The sequence below is a fragment of the Lontra canadensis genome, unplaced genomic scaffold (assembly GCF_010015895.1).
Source record: "Lontra canadensis isolate GAN:19392208 unplaced genomic scaffold, GSC_riverotter_1.0 scaffold40, whole genome shotgun sequence".
Taxonomy (NCBI): Eukaryota; Metazoa; Chordata; class Mammalia; order Carnivora; family Mustelidae; genus Lontra; species Lontra canadensis.
Window position 1 is genome coordinate 16799642 of NW_022631034.1, and position 25568 is coordinate 16825209.

The window sequence follows — 25568 nt, forward strand, 5'->3', positions numbered from 1 at the left end:
TGACAGGAGAAGCAGGGAGACAAGATGGGAGGCTGTGGTGGTAATGCAGACAAGAGATGGTGGTGGCCCCACCCAAAGGGGAACAGCGGAGATGGAAGAAATGGTTGAACTCAGAACATATTTTGCAGATAGATCCAATAGGGTTTCTTGACTGACTGAAGTATGAAAGAAAAAGGAGAGTTAACAGTGAGACCAGTAGAAAAAAATGAAAGTTTTCATGGGTTTTAATCACTTGGTTAAACCATTTAACTCTCCTGAGACCATGTGTCTTTCTTTGTAACAAGGTGACAGCATTCTAGGAAGAGGAACCCCAAGATCATAGGCTGTAGGGCTAAAGTGTACCAGGTGTGCTCAGGGAAAACCAATGTGGTTGAAGAGGCGCCAGCAAGGAGGAAAAGCAGCAGGGATGTGGTCAGAAAGGTAACGGCGATGTGGGTTATAAAGGAACCATTTGCTGTCCCTTCAATTTCAGGGAATACGGAGTATAACAAGTAAACGCACCAAAAAACAAAACTTAGGCCACCATGTTACGATTAAAAACTCAGCATCAGACTTATCCAGGCCGGAACTATCAATTTTTATGGTCTTTTGTTTTTCTTTTCCACAAATTCAGTTCATCTTATATATACAGAAGGTGTAGACAACGGGAACAACAGAGTTTTTTTTATTTGCTCCAGAAAGAGAAAGCCGTTCAGAGCCAGAATTCCCATGACGGTGATGAAGTTTAATTTTGAAGCCTCTTCTAGCACTCTAGACTCGATTTTGTATTCATCCTTTTTTTTTTTTTTCTTAAAGAATAAAAACTGGATACACTTCAGGATCAACAAAACCTAGATCTTCTCCTACTTATGAAAAACATTCCATCTTAGACAACTCCTGGGAATAAAACTAACTGACTCGGGTAAAAGCAGAGAAGACTGGCACACCTAGCCAGGACCAGTCATTATGCCCCAGAAAAGGAGTCAACACCTCCCCAGCTTCTTCCCTTTGGAAAGGTACAGTTAAGAGAATTATGTAGGAGGATTTATGGTTGTCCTAAGTCTGTTTGATCACAAAATTAGGTGTGTTGCTTTAAAAAAGTATAGATTCCTAGGTCTTACTCCAGATCCACTGATTTGATCTCAGAGGGCAGAGCCCAGGAATCTTTATTGTAAGGAAGCTCCACCCATGGGCACCAGTGCATTAGGGCTTCTGAAACATAATTTTGAGATAATAAGGCGTAACTCTGGGAATTCCTGGGAAGAAGAGCAGTCTGGGTCCCAAAAACTGGGTGGGGGAGTTCCGAGCTGTTCATTACTTCAAGAGACACTCAATCACAGATTCATAGTTTGGGCAGCTCTTTCTCTACCCTCGAAGGTGCATCCAATAAGAGGAAGGGCCAACATTGGCCATCTGAGACCAGGCCTGGGTAAGAGGAGATGAACTCAAGATGGGGCCCTCGGGTGGCCTTCAAGGATGTGGTCATGTTTCTTTCCCATGAGGGGCCTTCTGCCCCTCCAGGGACCTGCAGGGGAGCAAAAAAAAAAAAAAGAGTTTGCTTTCCAGATTTCCAGTTTCCACACCTGGCCTGAGACTGGCTGGGCTACAAGGAGAGGCTCAGGAGAGTGAGCCCAGGCACATTTGCTTACATGAGAGAGCAGCAGTTAGGAGAGGCCGAAAAATGAGCTCAGAGTTACCCAACAACTAGGCTGGCAGATCTGGGAGGGCGTGAGCCTGAAGGTGTCAGCAGGGGCAACTCTCCCTGTCCCTATTGCATGGAATAAAAAGTTTGTTTTGTTCTAGGAAAGAATGAAGCCAAAACAGAGCATCAGTGCTGAGAAATTGAAAGAGAAGGAATCCTGAATATGCTGTTGGGTCTCCGGAGACAAACCTTTCTGAGGTCAGCCCTGACTTTCTTCCCCTCGCTCTGACGTACCAGTAAATTCTCTTTTTTTGCTTGAGATAGTTTGAGTTGGGTTTCTATAACTTGCAGTCAGAGTGTTCTAACTAATAGAAGTTCTGTAAACATTAAAAGAATAATAGACAAATATAAAAGATGAATAAATGAAAAAAAGTCAATTTACAGAATATCTTTGGTAGCATTCTATTTGTGTATGTAAAGTATGTTTTGTGTGTGAATTTTATTTTATTTTATCTTATTTCATTTCTTTTTTTTTTTTTTTTTTTTTTTTTTTGTAAATGCCTAGGAACGACTGGAAGAACACTTACTACACTGTTAGCAAGAGATAAGACTGGGGAATTCTTACAGTCCTAGACTGGTTACTGATAATGGGCATGCATTACCTTCATAATAAAAATACTAAATGTAAAAAGAAAAGGGAAAAAAGTTAGTCACTGAAAGAACCAAATACTTGCCTGCCCCCAAAGCCTTGATCTTCTTGGCAGAGAGAAGAGAGAACTAGAGGCAGAAAATAGAATAGGTTCTGCTGTTATCCAATCAATACTATATTGATTGAGCTGGTAAGGCAGGGAGAAATAGACAGACTTAGTTACATACAACTAAGAGAGTTTGCGTCATAGGAAATGAAATGCTCAGAGCTTAACCGGTCAATGAAAATACAAAAAGAGCCGAAAAGTGACCATTACCATTTAAGTTTCACAGTTTGGGGATTAGGAAGGTGGGTGTGGGAGGGGGAAACAGTATCTCCGTAGAGGTGCCAATTGGAGACTGGAACCCGCTGACTAGAAGACAAAGGGAGCCTCTGCAGGTGCTCAGAACTTGCAACATTACCACTTCCGGTTACATGGGCGGCCAGGAAGCCCTCGTTGAAACAGTCACTTTAAACGTAAGATATTGGGGCGCCTGGGTGGCTCAGTGGGTTAAAGCCTCTGCCTTCGGCCCGGGTCATAATCCCGGGGTCCTGGGATGGAGCCCTGCACCCGCATCATCGCATCATCAGGCTCTCTGCTCAGCAGGGAGCCTGCTTCCCTTCCTCTCTCTCTGCCTGCCTCTCTGCCTACTTGTGATATCTGTCTGTCAAATAAATAAAATCTTAAAAAAAAATAAATAAAGGGAAGACATTAGAGGAGAGGAGGCGGAGAGAGCCCTTGCAAAAGGGGATTAAGAGGAGTCAACAAGTCACCAGAATTAAAAAGATTAATCCAGAAGCCGAAACTCTCCCGTCAAATGCCTCTGAGAGAGCCTCTGATTCATAGTACATAGTACATCGACTTCCAGGGGTTAATAAAAGAAAGTTTTAATCTCTCAGTAATTACAAATTTCACAGATTTTTGCAAATCTGGCATGTAGCAAAGGAATCTGAGCTGGGTTGATACTTTAGGGCAAACGTACCAGAAAGAATACGAGGTGAGAGGGATTGAGTCAGAGGCAGTATCAGCTTCTATTTTCGGAAAACAGCCACTCTGGACATAAACCAAAAAGGTAGGCAGTGTGTATGCACTTGCCCTGAGACCGAGTCCACATCAGTCTCTGGTCACAGCTGCACACAGAGATAGCAAAGCACTATCTCCCTATCCAGGGAACTAAGATAAAGATTGCATATGACAACATAGTTTTTCCACAAAGAAAATTTGCATCAGCAGTCACCCTACCTCTGAGTAGAGACTTTCTGGCCTCCTAGCTGAGCAACAGCTTGTAGTCTAAGTTCTTTCTCCACCCAGAAGCCCACTTGACATACTAATCACCCCTGGGCACACTTATCATTCGAGAGCATGCCTATTTTAGCAGCTAGATAGAGGCAGAGGCTGACCCCAAGTGCAAGTATTCTCAGACTGATTTCATCTTTGGCTTTGTTCTTCTTTCTTTGAAACCTGGATTTATGGCAAGCCAGGCCATCCATCCATCCCCATCCATTTAATCAGTAAAGTGTCAGCACTAATGACAGGTGCTAGAGAGATGGAGTCAAATGAGACATTAATGGAACCAGATGTGAGTAAGATGCTGCTGCCGTTACGATGGCATGACCATGCTCACTACCCCACTCTCGAAACTTCAGTTTCTTCAACCTTAAAATGCAACTAAAGGTCAGTACCTTTTGGAGTTGGACTGAGGGTTATCAATTGCCTAGAACTGCTCCCTAAGTCACAGTTATTATTATTACAGACTATTAGTGGAGGAGACAACGGAATACACCACAGGTTACAAGGTCATGCCATCTACATAATCAAGGATGCTCGCCTCATTTTCTCAACAACGATTAGCAATCTTAATTCCATGTGCAACCTTCATGCTCCTTTGCCATGTAACCCAACACATCCACAGGTTCTGGGGATTAGGACGTGGGCATGGGAAAGTACGAATTGTTCTGTATACCACAGCTACAAATCTAGGTGCGGAATTGCTGAATAATAGAGTACATGGATTTTCAATTTTGCTTCATAATGTCAAATTATTTTTCAAATTAATCACACCAATTTATACTCATTCCAGCAAAGTAAGAGCTGTGCTTGCTCCACACTTCATTAACACATCCTGCTCAGACTTCTAAAAAATTTCCCATCTGGGGGGTGTAAAACTGTATCTCAGAGTTTGGATTTTTATTTTGCTAATACTGAGATTGAGTATTTTAATATGTTGATTGGTCACATGGGTTTCCTCTTCTGTGAATTGCCTGCTTTTCTATTTGTTTTTTTCCTTAAAATTCATAGCGATTCTTTATTCATCTGAATATTAGTATTTTGTCAGTTAAATACTATAAATATTTTCTCCCCATTTATGTTATGTTCTGATGAACCAAAGCTTCTACTCTGATTGTGCTCAGATTTCTTCAATATTTTTCTTTACAAATTATATTTTTGTGTCTTTAGAAGTCTTTCTTATCCTGTTGGCATAAGGAAGGTCTCTTATATTTACTTCCAAAAATTTTTAAGTTTTTCCTTTCATATTTATGTTTCTAATCCACCTGAAGTTGATGTTTGTGGCATGATATGAGGCAAAGATCTAATTACATTATGTCTTCTATCAGCTGGATAACAAATTGTCCAAGACCATTTACATCATAGATCAAGTTCCTCATATTCCATGTCCATTTGGGAGCTTTCTCTTATATTCTACTAGTCAATTTATTTCTTCTTCTGCCAGTATCACAGTTGCTTCATGCATTACCTCTGTAACACATCTCTATATTCGATAAAACAAACCTCTACTACCTTTGTTCCTTTTTGACAGTACCTTAGATTTCTTGATTCTTTATGCTTACATATATTTTAGACCCAGCTCAATTTCTTCAAAACACCCTGTTGAGATTTTTATTACAACTTCACGGTGACTATGCGTTATTTGTGGTAGAGTTGAACTCTTCACAATAACGAATACCCCTATTCATGAACATGATATATTTCTACTTACTTACACATTCTCTAATGTCTTACAATAAAGTTATATGATGTTTTCATAAAAGTCTTGCAACATATTTGGTGAGAGTTATTCCCAGGTATATTTTGCTGTACTTGAAAATGATATATTTTTCAAAGTACATTTTTCTTACTCTTTTTGTTAGTAATTGATATTAATCTCATATCTATCAAATTATATTATTAATTTTAATTTTAAATTTTATTTTAATTCTAATTATTAATTTATTAATTTTTATAATTTTCCATAGTTTTTTATTTTTCTATGTGGCTAATTACATCATCTATAAAGTAATGGTAATTTTTAAAAAAACATGTTATTCCTTTTCTTTTCTTTTTTTTTTTTTAGGATTTTATTTATTTATTTGACACAGAGAGAGAGAGATCACAAGTAGGCAGAGAGGCAGACAGTGGCGGGGGGGTGGGGGGCAGGCTCCCTGCTGAGCAGAGATCCCGATGTGGGGCTCCATCCCAGGACCCTGAGACTATGAACTGAGCCGAAGGCAGAGGCTTAACGCACTGAGCCACCCAGGTGCCCCCTTTTCTTTTCTAACTGTGTGGCTAGGACTTCCAGTATGTGTTGGCTAGACATAGCATTTGCAGACATTCTTCCCATTTTACTGATTTCTAAAGAAATGCTTCTAACCTTTCACCAGTGAGTAAAATTGTTGTGAGTCTTTGGCAAATATTTTTTATCAGCTCAAGTGATGTAATGTCTATTCCTAGTTGACTAAGAGTTTCTGTTTGCTTGTTTGTTTGCTTGTTTGTCTTAACATGAATATTAAATTTTATACACCGATTTGTCTGCAAATATTGAGATGAGCATGTGTTTATTCTTCATTAACCTATAATTTGGTGAATTACATTAATTGATTTTTCAAAGGTTAAACTATTCTCTGTTCTAAGGATAAACTCAATTTCTGTATTGTCTACTCATATCTTTCATGCTTTTTGGAATATTTTATCTATCGATTACTGAGAAAGATACATTTAAATGATTCCCTATAGTGAAGAATTTGACAATTTCTCTTTGTAATTATGTCACATTTCCTTTTATGCTATTGAAGCTATGTTATTAGGTATGTAAAAATTGAGTCATTTTATCTTCCCAGTGAATTAAGTTTGTTATCATTCCTGAAGGATCTCCTTTGTCTATCAAGTTTTTTGCCCTAACATATTTTATATGATTAGATATACTCCAACTCTTTTTTTAAATATTTGCCTAAAATATCTCTTTAATTCCAACTCCTCTTTATTTATATTTTAGGTATGTCTCTGATAACCAGCTCAGACATAGATTTTTATTTTTTTTTTTAAGATTTGTCAGAGAGAGAGGGCACGTACACAAGCAGGCAGAGTGGCAGGCAGAGGTGGAGAGAGAAGCAGGCTTCCTGCCGAGCAAGGAGCCCCATGCGGGACTCGATCCCAGGACCCTGGAATCATGACCTGAGCTGAATGCAGCGGCTTAACCGACTGAGCCCCCTAGGCATCCCTAGATTTTGATTTTTTAATTCAATCTCACAACCTGCTTTCAACTGGAAGTTTAGTCCACTTACTTTTATTGATACATTTTAATTTGTCTCTATCATCCATTTTTAAACTTTCTATTTGTTCTGACTTTTGTTTTTTTTCTTCTTGCCTTATTTTAATTTATTCAATTTTTTAATTCCAAAAATTTCCCTCCTCTAGTTTTGTAACTGTAAGCTTTATTTTTGTTCATTAAGTAGTTCCTTTGAAATCAGAATATGCATGCTTAACCTAACAGAGTCTATACTTATAATCTTTATAACCTTCCCAAATATATAAGGATGTGAGAATGTTTTAACTCCTATCATCACTCTACCTTAAAATCTATTATTTTTTTAATTCCACAAGTTGTACTTTTATTATTTATTATTTGTATTTTTTGTATTCAGATTTATCCAACCATTGGGCCTTTTCCTTTACTCAACATCAGTTTTTGTTACTCAAACTTTCCTACTGGGTAATTTTCCTTCTTTTTAGAAAAAAATTTTTAAAGTTTTTTGTTTGTTTGTTTATCTGTTTGTTTTAAGTTTTAAGTGATCTCTACACCCAACGTGGGGCTCAAATTTACAACCACAAGATCAGGAGTGTCATGTTCCACTGACTGAGCCAGCCAGGCATGCCTCATTTTCCTCCTTCTTGAAGACACTCTTTGAAGTTCTTTAATTAAGAGTTTATTGGTGTTAAATTTTCTCAGTGTGTGTGTTTATCCAAACTACCTCTATTTTATCCCCATTTTGAAAAACAGTTTTGGTAGAGAAAGTTAGTATTTACTAAATATCCATATAATTCTCTTCATTTCTCACTCTCTTTTGCAGATGGTGTGGGACTTTGTGACTCGTTCTGGTCAAAGGACTGTAATTAGAAAAAATGTTTCCCTTCAAGAAAAAGGTAGTTAGAATCTGTGTTCCTCCATGTTCCTCTTTCCCCCCTGAAATGATCTCATTGCTCATGTAACCCTGGGTAATGTAGCTAGAAAGAGCAGAGCCGCTGTCAGCCTGAGTCCCTCGGTGACTGTCTAGAGCAGGGCACACTCTGACCTATCCTTGATGCATAATGCAAGAGATAAACTTTCGTTAAGCCACAGAGGTTTCAGCCTTAATTTGTTACTACAGCATAATCTAACTTATTCTGATGAGCAGTTTTAATGGGTAAAGAAATTATTTCAGTTACTATCCGTCAGCACATTTAAAATACTTTCCCACAATCTTTTGTCTTCCATTTTTGCTATTCAGAATTCACCTGTCTCACTGTTATTGCTTTATTAGTAAACTGTATTTTCGGCTTTGGGATAATTTTAATATCTTCTGTCTTTGGCATTCTGAAGTTTTGCAACAATGTGTTTAGGTGATTATGTGTCTGTGTCTGTGTCTGTTTAAATTTCTCATTGAGGGTCCTCTGGGTTTTAGAATCTCAGATTACTATCTTTCATCAGTTCTGAAATGCCTCATTAATTGGGTCCTCAAATATTGTTTTTTTTTTCTTTCCTGTATTATCTCCTCTTGAAATTCTGATTAGAGGCATACTGAGCTCTCTCATTCTATCCTCCATGAATGAACGTCTCTGTCGTATTTCCTAGCAGTTTTCTCTCTGCGCTGTATTTTGTGTAAGGTTTCCCAATCCGTGCTTCCCATTCCCTAATTCTCTGTCAGCTATGGTTTCCTCCACTTTCAATTCTTCCACTGGGTTTTTAATTTCAATCTTTTCATCTTTCCTTTCTAGAAGTTCTATTATGTTATTTTTCAAATGCGATGGATATTTTTATATTCTCTATCTCCTTCCTCACATTTTTATTTCCTTTATAATTTATTTTACCATGTTAAACATTCATTTTACTTTTAAATTTATCCATATATCTAACAAATGATTTATATATTTTATCACTTATGTTAAATGCTTCAGGGTAAGAGAAGTGCTTCATCTATTTTTATTTTAATATTTTTATTACTTCAAATTGCTTATACCTTAGAATATACAAAACTTAACACTGGATTCTTCCCTGTTCCTAGATGTCTAATTCTGTGTCCAGCTGTCACTATGGGCACAAATCTCAATATATAACATTCATTACTGTAGCTAAACCAATCACCCTACATCTGCTGATAAGTGTGTCTTTCTCATGTTACTAAGTCAGCCTCCAAGTGGCCTTATCTCTACTGCAAACTTCATAATTTTAATTCAGGAGTTTATGATTATTTCTAAATCTCAAGATCTACCCCCTTCTTTCCATATCTCTAGACTGCTGCTGTGTTTTGGAGAATGTCCAAAAATCTGACCTTTGGATAAGGGGATGAGACTGTACAAATTTTTGCTTCTTAGTACCATCTGCCTGGGAATAAAAATCTCTGGGCAGGAAGAAATAAGAAAGGAAGGAAGACAATTTTGGGGAAGTCTGCATATACATCCTTCCCACTATGAAGAACATGAGGGTAAGTATTCTGTATCCCAATGATGAGTTTTCAATAATTAGGGGTAGTTTCAACAACAATTTGATCTACTATCTACTCATTGTTATAAATACTGGCTTATGAATTATACTAAAATTATCCTGCATTTTCTAACTGATGTATGGCTTGTGATCCTGTGTCAGTCCAATTCTTACAGTAAGGAGCAGGTATTACGTGTTTTGTAAACTTTCTAGACTAAATCATCTCAGCAACGTTTATTTATTTCATGTGATAAAACAGATCCCACACTGTTCAAAAAACAAAACAAAACCCTGAATTTGTTTTCAAGTGTACACTTGACCCTTCACCAGCATTCTAGGTGTGAATTTTAGGTATAACAATGTTCACAAGGAATGTTAACCTTAACAATATTTACAGGTTTTTCATTTAAAGCATGTGGATTCATCTTCAATATCAGCACACAAGACCTCCTTTAGTCCCTTAACAAACGTTCTACCATCCAACACCAAATGTCAATATCCAGTATCAAAGTAGCCAATATCAAATCTTGGTTGGGAGAACTAATTTTTATAAAACACTGTTGAATGAAATGCAGTCTATCTGTATTAGCGTCTTAAGACTGCCATAATAAAGTCCCACAAATTTGGTGCCTTAAAACAACAGAAATGTATGCTTTCATAGTCTGGAAGCCAGAGTCTGAATCAAAGTTTTGGCAGAACCAGCCTCCCTCTGACACATCTACGGAAGGGTCCTTCCTTGCCTCTTCCAGCTTCTTGCAGCCCCAGATGTCTCTTAGCTTGAGGCCACATAACTCGTCTTTCCCTTCATCTTCCCTCTATGATTCTGTCCTCACACAGCACCTTTCTCTCTGTCTCACTTCTTCTTACAAGAATACCTCCTACTCCAGTACAACCTCATCTAAATAATTATATCTGCAATGTCTCTATTTCCAAATAAGGTTGCATTCTAGGGTACTGGGGATTAGGACTTCAACATATTTTTTTTGGAGGACACATTTCAACCCAAAGACATTATTTACTCCTCCAAAGAGAAGATTTTATCTTCTAAATAGGCTTGGATCCCACTACATATGAACCACAGGAATTTGCCTTCTCTGGACTACGTGGAGATGCCAGATTTTCACCTTTCATTAAACAATGCTGTAAGAAATAGCTTAATGAATGGCACCTTTGTATTTACTAATCAAATTCATTAAGAACCCTGCTCCCTTTGATTTCTTTTCAGAACCAAACATGACAAAAATATTCCCCCTGAATAACTCATAGGTTTTCATTTAGAGTCAATGAAAACCATATATCAAATATGTATTTTTTTCTTTTCTTTTTTTTTTTAATTATGTATTTTTTCTTGCTTTGGTTGCTAGGAAGCTTAAAAACTCAGCCATAATTTAATTTAACAACTTCGTAGGATGCTGCAGCTATATATCTTCATTTTTGTTTCTCCTCTGGTGTTGATACTTTATTTTCATTTGGATATTGAGTAGTTTTTAAAATTGCTTCTTATATTATTATGAGTCACTTGAATACTTTGTTTAAAAATGGTAGTAATAAGTAAGTGGGGAAAAAAAAAAAGTAGTAAAATCCTCTCTCTCCCTCTTCTGCCTCCCCTACTTTCTTTCTCCATGTCTCTCTTCTTTATTCACAGCAGATTTTCCTCCTGTCCCAGCTTATCCATCACTGAATGACTGACCAAAGACTACGAGCCATCAACACTCAGTACTCTGGTTTACATTTTAGACGGATGATTCAAACAGTACACAGGTCAACAAAGCAAGGCAAGATGCTCACTTTATTCTTGATGAAATCAACTGATAAATCTCCTCGACTTCTTCAAGAAAGGTCAGGGAAAAAAAATAGCATAGGATCCATGCAACAGTAAAAATACAAGAAATCTGGAAAAGTAGAGGAAAGAAGTAGAAAAAACTAAATTCCTGAAAATCACACTGAGAGCATCAAGGAATAGAATTTAAACAGAAGAAAATTGGACATGGAGGGCAAGCTATTGAAAAAAATCACATAGAATTTAGTGGAAAATGACACAGAATGAAAGTGACGAGGGGGAAGATGAAAGGCAGAAAACAAACAAGAGAAAACTGACAGGAATGACTGCTATCTTTGAAGCTGTGAATGAATACATGGAACCAAAAAAATTTACATAATAGAAGAATTTTCTGAAATAAAATAGATCTTAAAATTACATTTTGAAAGGGCTCACCACATTCCAAGAAAATTTAACAAAAGCTTTTTTTTCTGGAACTTCAAGGACTGTTAAAAAAAAAAAAATAAAAAAAAATAAAAAACAACTATGGTCATCCAGGCCAAAGGAAAGATGTCATCCTCAAAAACGAAATCAGACAATATTAGATGCTAGGAGAAAACGGAACAGTGGTTAATGAATATTAAAGAAAAAAAATTTCTATGCCTGGTCTAACCTTTCATATGTAATGGTAAGAAAAAGAAATTCTCAAATACATAAGAACTCAAGAAGCATAACATTTATGAACTTCTGAAGAATCTGTCAGCAAAAAAAAAATCAGGGCAATGAACAGATGAGTAACAGTAATGAATTCATGAATGAGAAAGTCACGAGGTAGAAAAGGTTTGGTGATGAGCTCTGAATCTCTTTGTACATGAGATTATATTTAAGTAACAAGGATTCTATGCCATAAAATGAAATATAATTGCTATAACAGAAGAAAAATTATGTAATATAAAGAATAATATTTTGATGATAATAGAGAGAGAGACAAGAATCATGTTTGCTCTCCAAACTAACAGAAAGGGGGAGGGTGGGGAGAAGAAAATAGTCTAAGTAGATTAATTTCATCGTCTTTCACCATCATTTCATTTCTAAGGTAAACTAAGAAGTATAAATGTAAACATATAATTTAATACACTTTACACTTCTAAATTGCTAGAGAGTGGTAGGTGGCCTTCTCAAGTGGCTACCAGTGATCCCCAACTTCTGGTAGCATGCCTTTATGTGTAGGCTAGATGTAATGACTTGTCTCTAACAAAGAGAATGTGGCAAAGTGATGGGTTTCAGTTCCGAAGTTGCACTTTTAAAACACTGTGAGTTCCATCTTGCTGACACCCTTTCTCTGCCTCTTCTCTCATACTTATTTTGATTAAGCCAGCTGCCATGTTGTGAGCGGCCCTATGCTGAGGCCCACGTGACAGGAAACGGAGGCTCTCTAACTGCCCAAGAGGAACTAAATCCTGTCAACAACCATGTGGGGAAGCTTGAAAGCAGATCCTCCCCAACGGGAGCCTTCAGCTGAGTATGATGCCCAGCACGACACCTGAAGCAGAGGACTCAGCTGAGCCATGCCAGGATTCCTGACCCACAGAATGTACAAGGTTAACGTGTGTGCTGTTTTAAGCTGCTAGGGTTGGGGGTAGTTTGTTCCACAGCAAAAGATAACTACTACACAGAGGAAGATAAAAACAAAAAGCAAAACGAGAATGAAGAAAACAGATCTTAAAGCAAAAGAGAAAACAAAGGAACAAGCATTCCAAATGTATACAGACCCAACAGATAAAGTTAAAAATATCTCATTAAAATAATTTCAAGTAGGATAGAATAAACCATTTTTTAAAAAAATGATTAAATGAGACAAAGAGAGACACTTTATGACAGCAAAGAATATACAACTGCTTCATAAGCAATGAAGTTAGTATTGCTAGTATGAATCTTCATATATCAAATAATATAAAACACATCAAGGAAAACTTCAAGAAATAAAAAAATAAGTAAAAGAAATGTTAGGAGACTTTTCCCAAAGTGTCCTTCCCACAAGGCTCCAAACATCTGCTTATCTGTCTCCATGTTCCAGGCTTCCCCAACCCCTGAAACTCTTCCACTGAGTCTTCTGGAATTTGTGATTCCTCTCCCACATCAGTTTTCATTGCTACCACTCTGGTTCAAGCCACTATTATTTCTTGCCTGGGTTACCGCAATCTCTCCTTGACCATTCAGCTTTCTCCATTGCTCTCTATGATCCCTTCTAGATACAGCAGCCAGGATAATCCTTCCAAAATATGTCTGACCACGTCACTCCTCTGCTCTAAACTCTCTGGTAGCTGCCCATTTCATTCAGTGTGTAAGTCCAAGTCCTTGTTACACTCTCCAAGCTTTATATCACCTGTCCCAACCCAGTGGTCACCCTCAGTCCTCCTCTTTCTCACCCTGGCTTTCTCCAGTCCAGCCACACTGACTTCCTGGCCGTCTCTTGAAAACTCCAGCCACACGCTCGCCTTGTGGCCTGTGCCTAACTGTTCTCTCTCCCTGGAATGTTCTTTTCTCAGAAGTCTACACAGTCATTCCCTTACCAACTCCAAATTGTTTTTTGAATGTCATCTTCTCAATAAAATTTATCCTGATCATTATATTTAACCTTTCAACCGACACTCTCCTGTCTTCCCAATCTCCTTTATCCTACTTTATTTTTTTCAAAACACTTTCTAATATACCATAGAATTTACTTACTTAATTTATGTTTATTATTTATTGTCTGCCTCTTCCCACACTCCCATTAGAGTATAAGCTCCATAAGAGCAGTAAACTTCTATTTCATTTATTTATGTAGCTCAAGTATCTAGAAAGGTGCCTAGTACATAATGGGCACTCAAAAGACATTTGTCAACTGACCAAATACATGATTCTCAGCCTTGTCAAACGTAATGCCTCTTTTCATAATAAATACAGGGCAATCTGCTCCTTAACACTGTGAAAGGAAAGTTCATAAACTACCTACACATATAATTTTTTAAAAAATTCAAAGTGATGCCTTAACTGTAATATAAAGGAAAAAGTAAATGTGTGATTCATTATGGAACTGCTCAGGCATCCTTAAACTAAAAGACGCAATGAAGCAATCAGATGCCTGCATTCATCTGTGGAATCCCTGTGAAATGGACAGCCATAAAATGAACTGTATTGGTGATTCAAATTCCAAACACTGTATTACCATTCAACGTACTGCATTCCAGGAAAAGTCAATACATCTTGTAACTATGTGAAAAACACTTTATGTTTACATATAAAAGAGACTCTAGGCTCCAGTAAATGTAAATAGTTTTTTCATCTACATGAATGGACAGTAGAATAATCAAGTCACACCAAATGCAGGAAATTCTTTGCTATGCAGTACTAGCCTGGGCACTCCAAGATACCTGGCATCTTTGGCTCCACCAACTACATTCCAGTAGTTCTCCCTCCCCAGTCCCTGGAACAAGCAAAATCACTCTGGTAAATTTCCAAAACAACTCCCGGAGGTAGATCCATCCCAGCAGACTGGATCTGTAAATCCAGTAACCTGCTTTTCTATTGTCATTGGCTACCTCTCTATAGCATTTGACCTGTTAATAAACTCCTCTTCACTTCTCCTTCCTTCCTTGGCTTCCGAGTCGTGGCATTCCTGCAGCTTTCCCAATTTCACTTCTGCAGTTCCTGCCAGGTGTCATTGACTCTTCCCCTCCCCTTGCCCATCTCCAATGCCTTTCGTTTAAAAAAAAAAAAAAAAAAAAAAAGATTTATTTGAGAGAAAGAGAGAGAGAGCAGGGGGAGGGACAGAGAGAAAAGGAGAGAGACTCTCAAGCAGACTCCCCGCTGAGCATAGTCCCAAGCAGGGCTCATCTCACAACCTGGAGATCATGACTTGAGCAGAAATCAAGAGCAGGATGTCTAAACAACTGAGCCACCCAGATGCCCCTGCCCTTCCTTTTCCCACTCCACGAGGTCTTCAACTCACTCTCGTAAGGAATTAATTCTCAAAGTTTTGTTTCTACACAGAAAACCCAAGTCCACACTTCCAACTGACATTCTGTCATTCATACACAGAAAGCCTCAATTATACATGTCCAAAATTAAACTAGTCATCTTCCTCTAAAACCTGTTATTCCATCCATTGTACCTATCATTCACTTAGTCACTCTCGAAGTGACATTTATCTTTGGACCCTAGTCCTCGAGCCCACATTCAGTTGATCGCCCTGCTCCCTGTTCATTTTGCCTTAGAAATGTCTCATATCTGCTCCCTTTCTATTACTGTAGTTTAAGCTCGTATTACCTGTGACTTAGAATACTGTCACAGCCTCCCAACTGGAACTTCTACTCCCATTTATCTTTTGATATTTCCACAAAAGGAGGTAATGACAGTATTTATTAGTATTTATAAATAACATGTTATTTATATTTAGTATAGTGGTGATCCAGTGCTCATTATATGGCAGCCACTATACTAAATGCTTCCCATCTCTTTTAATCTGTATGACCACATAATAAAGTAGGAGTTATTATTATTGAAATTTTAAAGATGAGGAAAAGAGGTATGGGGAAGTCAAATAACTTACCTAAGTTCATAAAGCTAGCTCCAAAGTGACACCAGGATCCCAGCTCTATCTGGCTTCTAAAATCCCCGTTGTTTTTTGCTTTTTTTTTTTTCCCTGATACAACATTTTCATATTTTCTCTAGTCTCATCACAACCTTCTAGTCAGTCTTTACACCCTGCCCCCATCCACCCCCATCCACCACTCTCCCCACCCCCCCACCCCTCCCCCCACCACGCCATTTCTTTCCTCCTCCTCCCTCCATTATCCATCTACCACTTTTCCATATTGCCTCTAGCCTGATCACAATCTTCCATTCTGTCTCTATGCTTCCCGGTCCATTCTTCCAACCCATAGGTTCCTTGATTTTACTTATTTCCTTACTAAGGATTCACCCATCAGCTATTTCAAGAGAGTCCTTCAGGGCAGGCTCTTCTTTTACGGCGCCCACCACATCTGCCCAAAGCCCTCCTTCTCTCCCAGCTGCTGAGAGCAAGGTTAGAAAAGGAAATGAATAAAGCGGATACAAAAAACTTCCTGCACCTTACTTTTTTCCCTGCCTAACTCAGTGTTGTTCTATCGTTTCAACAAAAGGAACCGAATGAAGGGTGCTCTGTGAACTGTGGAGTGCTCTACAAATGTAAAGTGCGATATAGTCACCCTACCTTCACATGCCCTGGGGTTCAGCTGAGTTACTCTGTGAACGAAAGCAAAGGTGTTCCAAGTAGAGCACCCCACGTTTGTGCTCGGAGTGAAGGAAGAGTAAGGCCCCAAATAATATGAATTTGGCTCGGGAAATGTCTACTTGTCATCACCGCCCAAACCCAGCTTAAGTTCAAAAGGTCGTGAGCCAATAAGACCGGGCGATAATGGTATTGGCCTGAACACCCCCAATTTAAAACTCTCTCTAAGAATGTTCCCTTCCCCCAGCTCCCTGGAGGTTTTAAGTTGTTGCAAATGCCGTCCCCGACTTTCAAACGGCCCCCGCCCTGCGCCCTCCCTTCCCGACCTCTCCGCTTCCTGGTGGCCCCAGCCCTCGGACCCCTGCCCCGCCCGCCCGCGGAGGACTACAAGTCCCGGCGTGCCGCGCGCGCGCCCGGCCGGCTGCACCCGGGTTGGGCGCGTGGCGGCCGCCGAGTTCTGCGCTGGGGAAAGCCTCCCGGCGCCGGCCATGCGGGGAGGTAAGTGATACGCTCGTGCTGCGAGGGCACTGGGAACGCGGCCACTCTCTACCCTCTCCAGGATTAAAGGAAACGAAGAAAACCACAATAAAAACCGCCCTGCCCTCCCTCGTCACTGCTGTGTGTCCGGTGCTCCCGCAGCTTGTTGCACCCACGAGCGTGGAATGTGTCACTCTGGAGTGGAACTGGGGTTAGAAGCGTGCCGGGCTCCGCCGAGAGCTGCGGCTCGCCGGGCTGCGGGGCAGAGCTCGCAGGATGGGACTGGGTGGTGGCACGGCGCGGCTGGGCGCCCAGCGAGCGCCACACCCCCACACTCCCTTTCCACAGACGGGCTCCCCGGGGAGCCCCCAAACTCAAAGACGAACGGTTTCTTCTTGAAAGTCTTAGAAACTTTCCCCTCTTGTCGCCGGTGCCACCAGCGAGTCGTTTGTCTATCGGACGGCGCCGCTCATCCAAGAGGCTTCCAGGCGTCCCCTCTCCTGCCTTCAGTCTTGCCCCACCGCTCGCTCTCCAGGCCGCTCCTCCCTCTCCCCTGAGACGCCCTTAGGGACGCGGTGAGCACGGCCCTGCCCTCCGGCGACTTCTCGAGGTTTCTTCGGCAGCCACGTGGACCCAGGTCTGCACTCTGCGATGTGGGCTGGACACTCCTGCGGGCCGGTTACCTGACGGGAGGCAGGGCGAGTGGGTCCTTTGGGACACCGCCGGTTCCCGGGGTGGGGGCTGGGATGGGGGAATGAGTCCTGAACAATAAAAGAAGCTCTATCAGAGGCACCAGCTTCCCGCCCTTGCTGACTCATCTCCCCTCCTCAGCCCATTCTCAAGTGTGCCCGAAAGTTCTGCTTCAGAATCCCAACACGAGGATCTCCCAAGTTACTCTAGCGCATCCCATAATATCAGAATAATGGATCAGAAGATCTTGTTTGTCTCTCTCACCCTGCACTTAACACACGACACACCCGCACCCATAAAAACGCACCATGCACTCTACACTCTACACACGCCACAAACACATACCATACGTATTACACAGCATACACATCACATAAACATACATTACATACACACATTTTGTTTATCCTACAGGCTGTATACACGTACCATATACAATATACATACGCATCATTTTTATTAATGGAGAAGAGAGTTAAATCAGTTTGTTGGAGAGAGTAAGGAGGAAGTGGGTGAGTACCAGTATATATACTTATACCCACAAATGTCGATTTATTCCAAAGTTGGAAACTAGCTGATGGGTGAAACCTGTCCTTGTTAGAATTTAGAATGCTTTCTTGGCTCTTTTTTTCACCATAAAATGGGATTGATTTCCTACATCACCTTCTGAAACCTTTACCCTTATCTAACAGGCAAACTTAATCACAGCAGAGGAGAGAGAAGGAGATGTCCTCTATGTGTAGGAAGAAAATCTTGGAGAAACTTCACAGAAACCTTCCTCCTGTAGGGGTGTTTAAGGAAAAGTTACGTGTAACTAGATTTTCTTTGCCTCTCCTTTCAAGATTCAGAGCTGACCTGATTTTGTTCTGAGCCATTGGCGTGACAGTGCTGTTGAGACACGTTTCCCATCCATCCTTCCCCCCAGGACTCACACCCCAGCCCATCTGAATTTAGTTGGAGCACATTTCAGGAATTTCAGATCAACTCCCAAAGCATTATGAAATCTCTTGGTGAAAGGGCTCTCTATCTAGAGAAGAGTTCATCATTTTGATCAGTGGTGATAAGACTCCCCTGTTTGACCAGACTCAAAAAAATGGTCCTCAAAAATAAATGAACACTTAGAATTTGTCCCTAAATTATTGTTGTTATTATTATTGTTGTTTTTAGAATTTGTCCCTAAATTATCATTTGCTTTTTCAAAGGAGGGATGGTGAAGATGGGCAGAGAGAGCATTTGAAATCTTTCTCAGTGATGATCTTTCATGAAGTTAAACATTTCTAATGTCCTTCTTGGAATAAATGAGGGGAAAAGAAATTTGACTTTGAAATTCAGGTTGCAAATTTAGATTATAACTTCTGATCTTCTTCTAGGGCCCTTAAAAAATTATTAAAGAAAAGGGAGACCTGTTACTTTCTCCTCAGTTCTTCCTGAATTCTACGCAGTCATATAGCAGCAGATGATTTTTTTTTCTCTACAATCCTTCTTGGGAACCTGTATTCTTTCTGCCCTATCTTAAGTAGTTTAGTTGACATCTTGATTTAAAAGTGTCCAAATATTGATTGTTTATTTTGATGAAAGCTATGTATGCTTTCTGTGTATCTATGGCATATTTGTGGAATGGGAATGTTTCCATTCAGCCGTTTCCAGCCAAGCAAGGGAACTGTGAGATTGACCAGGGTAAATTAAAAGATCATGCCTAGTCTCCCTATGCCACCTTCCCATTTCCTGAATGGGCGGAGATACTATGAATTTGGAGGTTGGCATAGTATCTTCTTTTTCATATGTAACTAATATAGGACCCGGTGCTCATGGATAGTGTTAGTTAGATTTGTTGAATTACTCTTTGTATGCAACTGGAATAAACAGTTAAGATTAAACCTCCCAGAACTAATTGTTTTTGTAGAATGAGATTTGTTTCATTTTTCATTTTGGCTGACTTCATATGGTAGGTTGAATGCCAAAATAAAAGAATGTAGGTGTTCTCAAAAGATCTGGTCATCCACTTTGCATCCTCTGAAATATGTTACTTCCTGCATAATGAAGAAAAGGATTTTCTGCTGGGCAGTGCTTTCCTTATTCTTAAAGAGATTGTTTAAAAGCCAGCCCTGGGAACTTTGTCCATGAGTCTCTGTTAGGAAGAAAGTGTAACACAGGTCTGCAGCTCCTGAGTATTTACTGATTGTAGCCAGTAGTGCTAGGTTCTTTCTCTTATTTTCTCTTGTTTTTTTCTCCCATGGGGGAGAAAAATAGTTTTCAAAACATGACATTCCTGCTCAGAACAACAGCAAGGATCTATCATGCAGCAACCATGAAGGGGATGGGGGGAGAGAGTAAATAAGAGGCTATCGATACTGCAGGTTTTTCTTTACAAGACAGGTGCAGGGAGAATTCTGCAGTTCTTGGACTCCTGATTCATTCACTTCCACTAATTGTGCTGAAGGTAGTTAGCAAAAGTGAACAGGCACACTGTAGCTTTAAAAAGTCAGCCATGAACCAGAAGGCAGTTGGTGCAGCTTGTGTGTGATTCCTAACGTCATGTTGGCTGAGAGCCAGCCTGGTTTTATTTCACTGTGTCAAATTGTACCTCCTTATTGAATTCCTTTGCCAGCCTACTTTGTGAAAGAAAACATTGGGGTTTCTTTGGCTGCTCTTGATAAGCCTATAAAAAATGACATGTTTTAGTTGCTTCTAGGTAGGTTTTCTTTTTACTCTTCCACAAAAAGAAAATAATAATAGTAATAATAATAATAATAAGACAATGTAGTATGGTGTTACAGAGTATCATTGTTAGTGTTTTGTTTTGTTTTGTTTTTTTCTGAGATGCTTAGAAAATGGTGAATGTGTAACAGTTTCCAACTGAAGTGAAATCATTCTTTTGGCATGGAGCAGCAGCACTATCTTCTGTCTACTCTGTAACGGTGTGTGAATGTATGTTAATATCTATATGTCTATTAAATGTTGGATTTCTCTATGAATGATCTAAGTGGTTTAGCAACTGGAAGTTGTGTGTGTGTGTGCGCGTGCACGTGTGTGTGTGTGTATGTGTGTGTATCAGAAGTGAAGATTATCCCACACTTAATAGTATTATTTGTTAATCATCTACTTCTCGAACAGTGATAAAATCTTGTGAATATACTAAATGATGCACTTGTCATGTCAGAGTAATCCCTAGAGAAGGAGTGCCGAAGTATAAAGTAATTTGAGAGGAAATGTATTTAATTTATGGCTTCAGCTGTAAAACAAGCACGTTTCAGAACTAGTTTTTTAAAGCAGTTTTGTTCATAGCTTTTTCATCTTGCTAATTGCATATTAATTGTGGAGGGTTTTTTATTTTTTCACAGTCCTCATCCTACTAAACAAAAAGACAAAGTGATAGATGCTACTGTATCTCCTTGGACGTTTTGGTGATTTTTACGTAAATCTAATGAGCTGCCTCCCCTCTCTTATACACACACACACACACACACACACACACCCCAGCACCAACCTTCTGTGCTAAGGGATATCTGACATTTTTGTGAGCTTCCAGCTTTACCACAGCGTGGCCATCTCACAGACAGGTTTTGAGGCTTTCGTTGAGCATATGTGAGGTAGGGGAATACTTGCTGACAAAAGCTTTAAGTGCTCTTTTGCATTGCAATGAAAAAATAGAAGGTTTGTGAGTGAACAAACAAAAAAAAATACAATTAAAAAAAAAGAAAATAAAAAAATCCTAGCCCGTGGTCTGAAGGGGCAGGAAAAGGGTGATTGTTTTTCTTGACTTTGACTCATTTATGAGTTGCAATGTCTTAAGTGAGAGCTTGGCACCCAGGGGAAGCTGTGCCAGTTCACACAGCACTTGTTTTGAAGGAGGATTCAATTTCATTTGTAAATGCTTATTGTCAAGGCAGGGAGTGCCAGTACAGATGAAAGCACCCCAATCCGCCTCCTCCAGTTCTTTAGGTTTAATCACATCTCTCCTATCGCTGAGGGAACTGGAGGTTTAAACAAACATACGTGAACTGGTGTGGAGCTGTAAAAGGGACCACTATGTTTCCGATTCAGAATATATATTCTTCTCTCACTTTCTAAGAATTAAACACAAGCTTTTCTCCCTTATTGATTAGTTGCTGAAGTAAAGGAACCCTGCAGCCTTCCCATGCTATCTGTTGACATGGAAAACAAGGAAAATGGCTCTGTCGGTGTAAAAAAGTAAGTGAAACTGGCTTGTGAGTTCTGCTTCTGCAAACAACAGAGGGACTTGGTTTCTATTTTTATACTTCTTGCTTATCTACTACAATATACTGTTTGGGGGTGATTTTGCGTGGTCTGCACTGGCCACCAGACTCCCTCCCCCTCCCCCCACAACCCCGGTTGCCTTTTTCTTTATTTCATTTCTAAGACAGAGATGTCTCAGGCATCAAACTGTGCATAAAGGGTTAGGGTGTCAGGCTTTGGAACAGGAACCATGGAGGATCTCAGCCCCACATTCTGTATATTGAAACAAAACACTGAGCAAACAGACTCTGCCTTCCAAGTCCATTGGCTACAAGGGTGGGGGCCAAATAGAGAATTCGAGTCTTTTTAAATAAAATCACCTCTATCAAAACTGAGACCTTTAGTAAGGAAAGAAAAAAGCTTTAGTTAGAATACAAAGTTGAACAACTGTGTCCTACTAATTTTATGAACTGATCCTTGAATGTGAAACATTTCAGTACATAACATAGTATATTTTCATGTCTGTTCTCACATTTGAAACTCTGTGGTGAGTTATATGCTTGATTCTTTTAGAAAGGAAAATTTAGTTGCATTATGTAGCATATTCTGAAACATGCTACATATTTCAGGGTAACTTGTAGGATATCTGTGAGTATATAAAAAATATGTATATCCCTATTTAGATGTTATTTTGAAGCTACAACCACTTGGACTACCAGGAGAAAGTAAGTTCCAAGAGAGTGTTATTGTTCCATTTTTTCCATGTCATTTAGTTTAAAATTGCCTTCAACTTAAGCTTTGGAGAAAACTAATTAAATAAATAATGCATAGAAGTTATGATATCTAAATGAGGGAATAGTGTGCTACGTGATTGTGAGTAGAGGGTATATTTTGCTTCACAGCAAAGTTACATTAAAATAAACTTAATAAAATCTGCTTTTAAAGATTCTTGGGTAATGTATATATCAGTGCCATGCTGGCACGTTTATCCCATTCTTGAAGTTTAGAGTTGGTAAATACCAGAGAAACAAAAGAAAGAGATGCGCCTTTTTTTTTTCCTTTATGAGTTAGATCAGTGCTCTCCAGTAAGTCTAGTACTTTGAACAGTGATGGAAATGTTCTTCACTTGCGCTGTGCAAAATGGTAGCCACTGGTCACATGTGGCTGTTTAAAAATTTGCAATGTGACTAATGTAACTGATAATTGAACTTTTAAGCAATTTTAAAAGTTAACAGCTTTATTGATATGTAATTGACATGTAATAAACTGCATGTATTTAAAGTATAAAATTTATAAGTTTTGATACTCATATATGCCTGTGGAACCATTACCACAATCAAGATAACCACCCAAATTTCATCGTAAGCCTTTATAATCTCTCCCTCCTATTCTTCCCTGCCGCCATATCCCCAGGCAACCACTAATATACTATATGTCACTGTAGATTAGTTTACTTTTTCTAGAGTTTTATATAAATGGTATTATTCAGAATGTACCTTTTTGAGGGGAGTGTGGGGGTGTGGTTTCTTTTACCCAGCATAATTAATTTGGGATTCACCCATGTTATAGTGTCTATCAGTAGTTCATTACTTTTTATTACTGAGTAATATTTCATTGTATGGATATACACCAATTTGTTCACTGTTTATCCATCCATTTGCTGATAGACATTTGGGTTGTTTCCATTTTTTAGGTATTACAAATAAAGCTGCTTTGACTCTGTGTACAGGTCTGTGTGTGGACATATGCTTTCATTTCTTTTGGATATATAGGAATGGAATGACTGGGCTATCCGGCAGGTATATATTTAACTTTTTAAGAAACTTAGAAATTGTTTTCTCAACTGGTTGTTATTTTAAATACCCACCAGCATTGTATAAAAATTCCAGTTGTTCCATATCCTCATGAACTCGGTATGATCAGTCTTTTTCATATTTGATATTATAGTTTGCATTTTCATTTCCCTAATGACTAAAGATGTTGAGTATCTCATGTGCTTATTTGCCATCCATACATATTTCTTAAGTAAAATATGGTCCAAATCTTTTGCTCATCTTTTTTATTGGGCTAGTTATTTATGTCTATTTTGTAGATAACTTTTGTATATTCTGGATACAAGTCCTTTATATACATGATTTGATAATATTTTCCAGTAGTATGTGACTTGTCTTTCCATTCTCTCTAAGGTGTCTTTCAAAGTGTAGGAATTTTTAATTCCAATGAACTCCAGTTTATCAATTTTTTATTTTATGAATAATGTTTATCTTTTTATTTTATTTTATTTTATTTTAAAGATTTTATTTATTTAGTTGACACAGAGAGAGAGAAAGAGAGAGAGAGACAGCAACAGAGGGAATGCAAGCAGGGGGAATGGGAGATGGAGAAGCAGGCTTCCTGCTGAGCAGGGAGCCTGATGCGGGCTCAATCCCAGGACACTGGGATCATGATCTGAGCCAAAGGCAGATGCTTAACAACTGAGCAACCCAGACACCCCTATCTTTTTATTTTTTTAAGATTTATTTATGTATGTATTTATTTAAGACTATGCACAGACATGTGAGAGCAGGGGAGGGGAGGGGCAGAGAGAGAGGGAGAGAGAATCTTAAGCAGGCTCCATGCCCATGACAGCCCAACATGGGGCTTCATCTCATGACCCTGAGATCATGACCTGAGCCAAAATCGAGTCACATGCTTAACTGACTGAGCCACCCAGGCGCCCCGTGAATAGTCCTTTTAGTGTCATGTCTAAGAATATTTGCCTAACCTAAAGTTGCAAAGACTTACATTTTCTTAGATTTGGGACTGAGTTTTGAGTAAATTTTTGTGTATGTTATAAGATAAAGATTAAATTAGTTTCTGTTTGTGGTGGTGGTGGTAGGGATTTTTGTCTATGAATATCCAATTGTTCCCACACTGTTTGTTGAAATGTTCCTGCAACTTTGTTGAAAAATAATTGACTATATATGTGTGCATCTGTTTCTGGAACTTTTATCCCATTCATAATTTTGTATATATTTATGCCAATATAACATAGTTGATAACTATAGCTGTATAGCAAATCTTGAAATCAAGTAGTGTTATCTACTTAACTTTGTTCTTTTTCAGACTTATTTTGTCTCTCCTAGGTTCTTTGTATTTCCAAAGGATTTTTAGAATCAATTTGTCAATGTCTACCAAAAACAAAACAAAAACAAAAAACACCTGCTGGTGCTTTGATGACATTGCATTGAATTATATAGATCAACTTAGGGAGAATTGATCTAACAGTTTTGGGTCTTCCAACCCATTAACACAATATTTTTCTCCATTTACTTAGGTCTTCTGTAATTTCTCTCAGCGATGTTTTGTAGTTTCCCATCTGTATGTCGTGCACATCTTTTGTCAGATATATCCCTACATAATTTTATAATTTCATGCTATTATAAATAGTATTGCTTCTTAAATTTTAATATCCAATTGTTTTTTGATAGTATATAGAAATACTATTGATTTTTGCATATTGACCTTATACTCTACAATCTTGATAAACTCATTTATTAGTCTAGTAACTTTTTGATAGATTCCATTAGATATTTAACATAGATAATTATGGGGGCACCTGGGTGGCTCAGTTGGTTAAGCGTCTGCCTTCAGCTATGGTCATGATCTGAGGATCCTGGGATCGAGCCCTGCATCAAGATTCCTGCTCAGTGGAGAACCTACTTCTTCCTCTCCCTCTGGTGATCCCCCTGCTTGTGCTCTCTCCCATTCTCTCTCTGTCAAATAAATAAATAAATCTTTAAAAAAATAGATAATTATATCTTGTAAGTAAAGAGAATCTGACGTTTTCTTTCCCAATGTGAATGTATTTTATTTTTTTACTGGCTTTATTGCACAGAATAGGATCTCCACTAACAAGTTGCATAGAAGTGGTAAGATTAGACAAA

At 38.9% G+C, this 25568-nt stretch overlaps 1 protein-coding gene across 6 annotated transcripts in view; it reads left to right on the forward strand.

The window, feature by feature from the left end:
• The first annotated feature begins 5816 nt into the window (after positions 1-5816).
• The window catches only part of SAMD13 (sterile alpha motif domain containing 13), a 52441-nt gene continuing 32689 nt past the window's right edge, over positions 5817-25568 (forward strand). Inside the window, exons 1-4 of one of the 6 annotated variants that reach the window (XM_032870247.1) lie at positions 5817-5845; positions 7656-7728; positions 9076-9266; positions 21552-21636. In XM_032870247.1, the coding sequence (XP_032726138.1) occupies positions 9128-9266; positions 21552-21636 (224 nt within the window). In that variant the 5' untranslated portion in view covers positions 5817-5845; positions 7656-7728; positions 9076-9127. Of the gene's footprint in view, positions 5846-7655; positions 7729-7868; positions 7989-9075; positions 9267-16708; positions 16777-19816; positions 20138-20265; positions 20374-21551; positions 21637-25568 lie in introns of those variants that run through there. The other 5 variants (XM_032870249.1, XM_032870252.1, XM_032870253.1 and 2 more) reach the window with 5 other exon arrangements.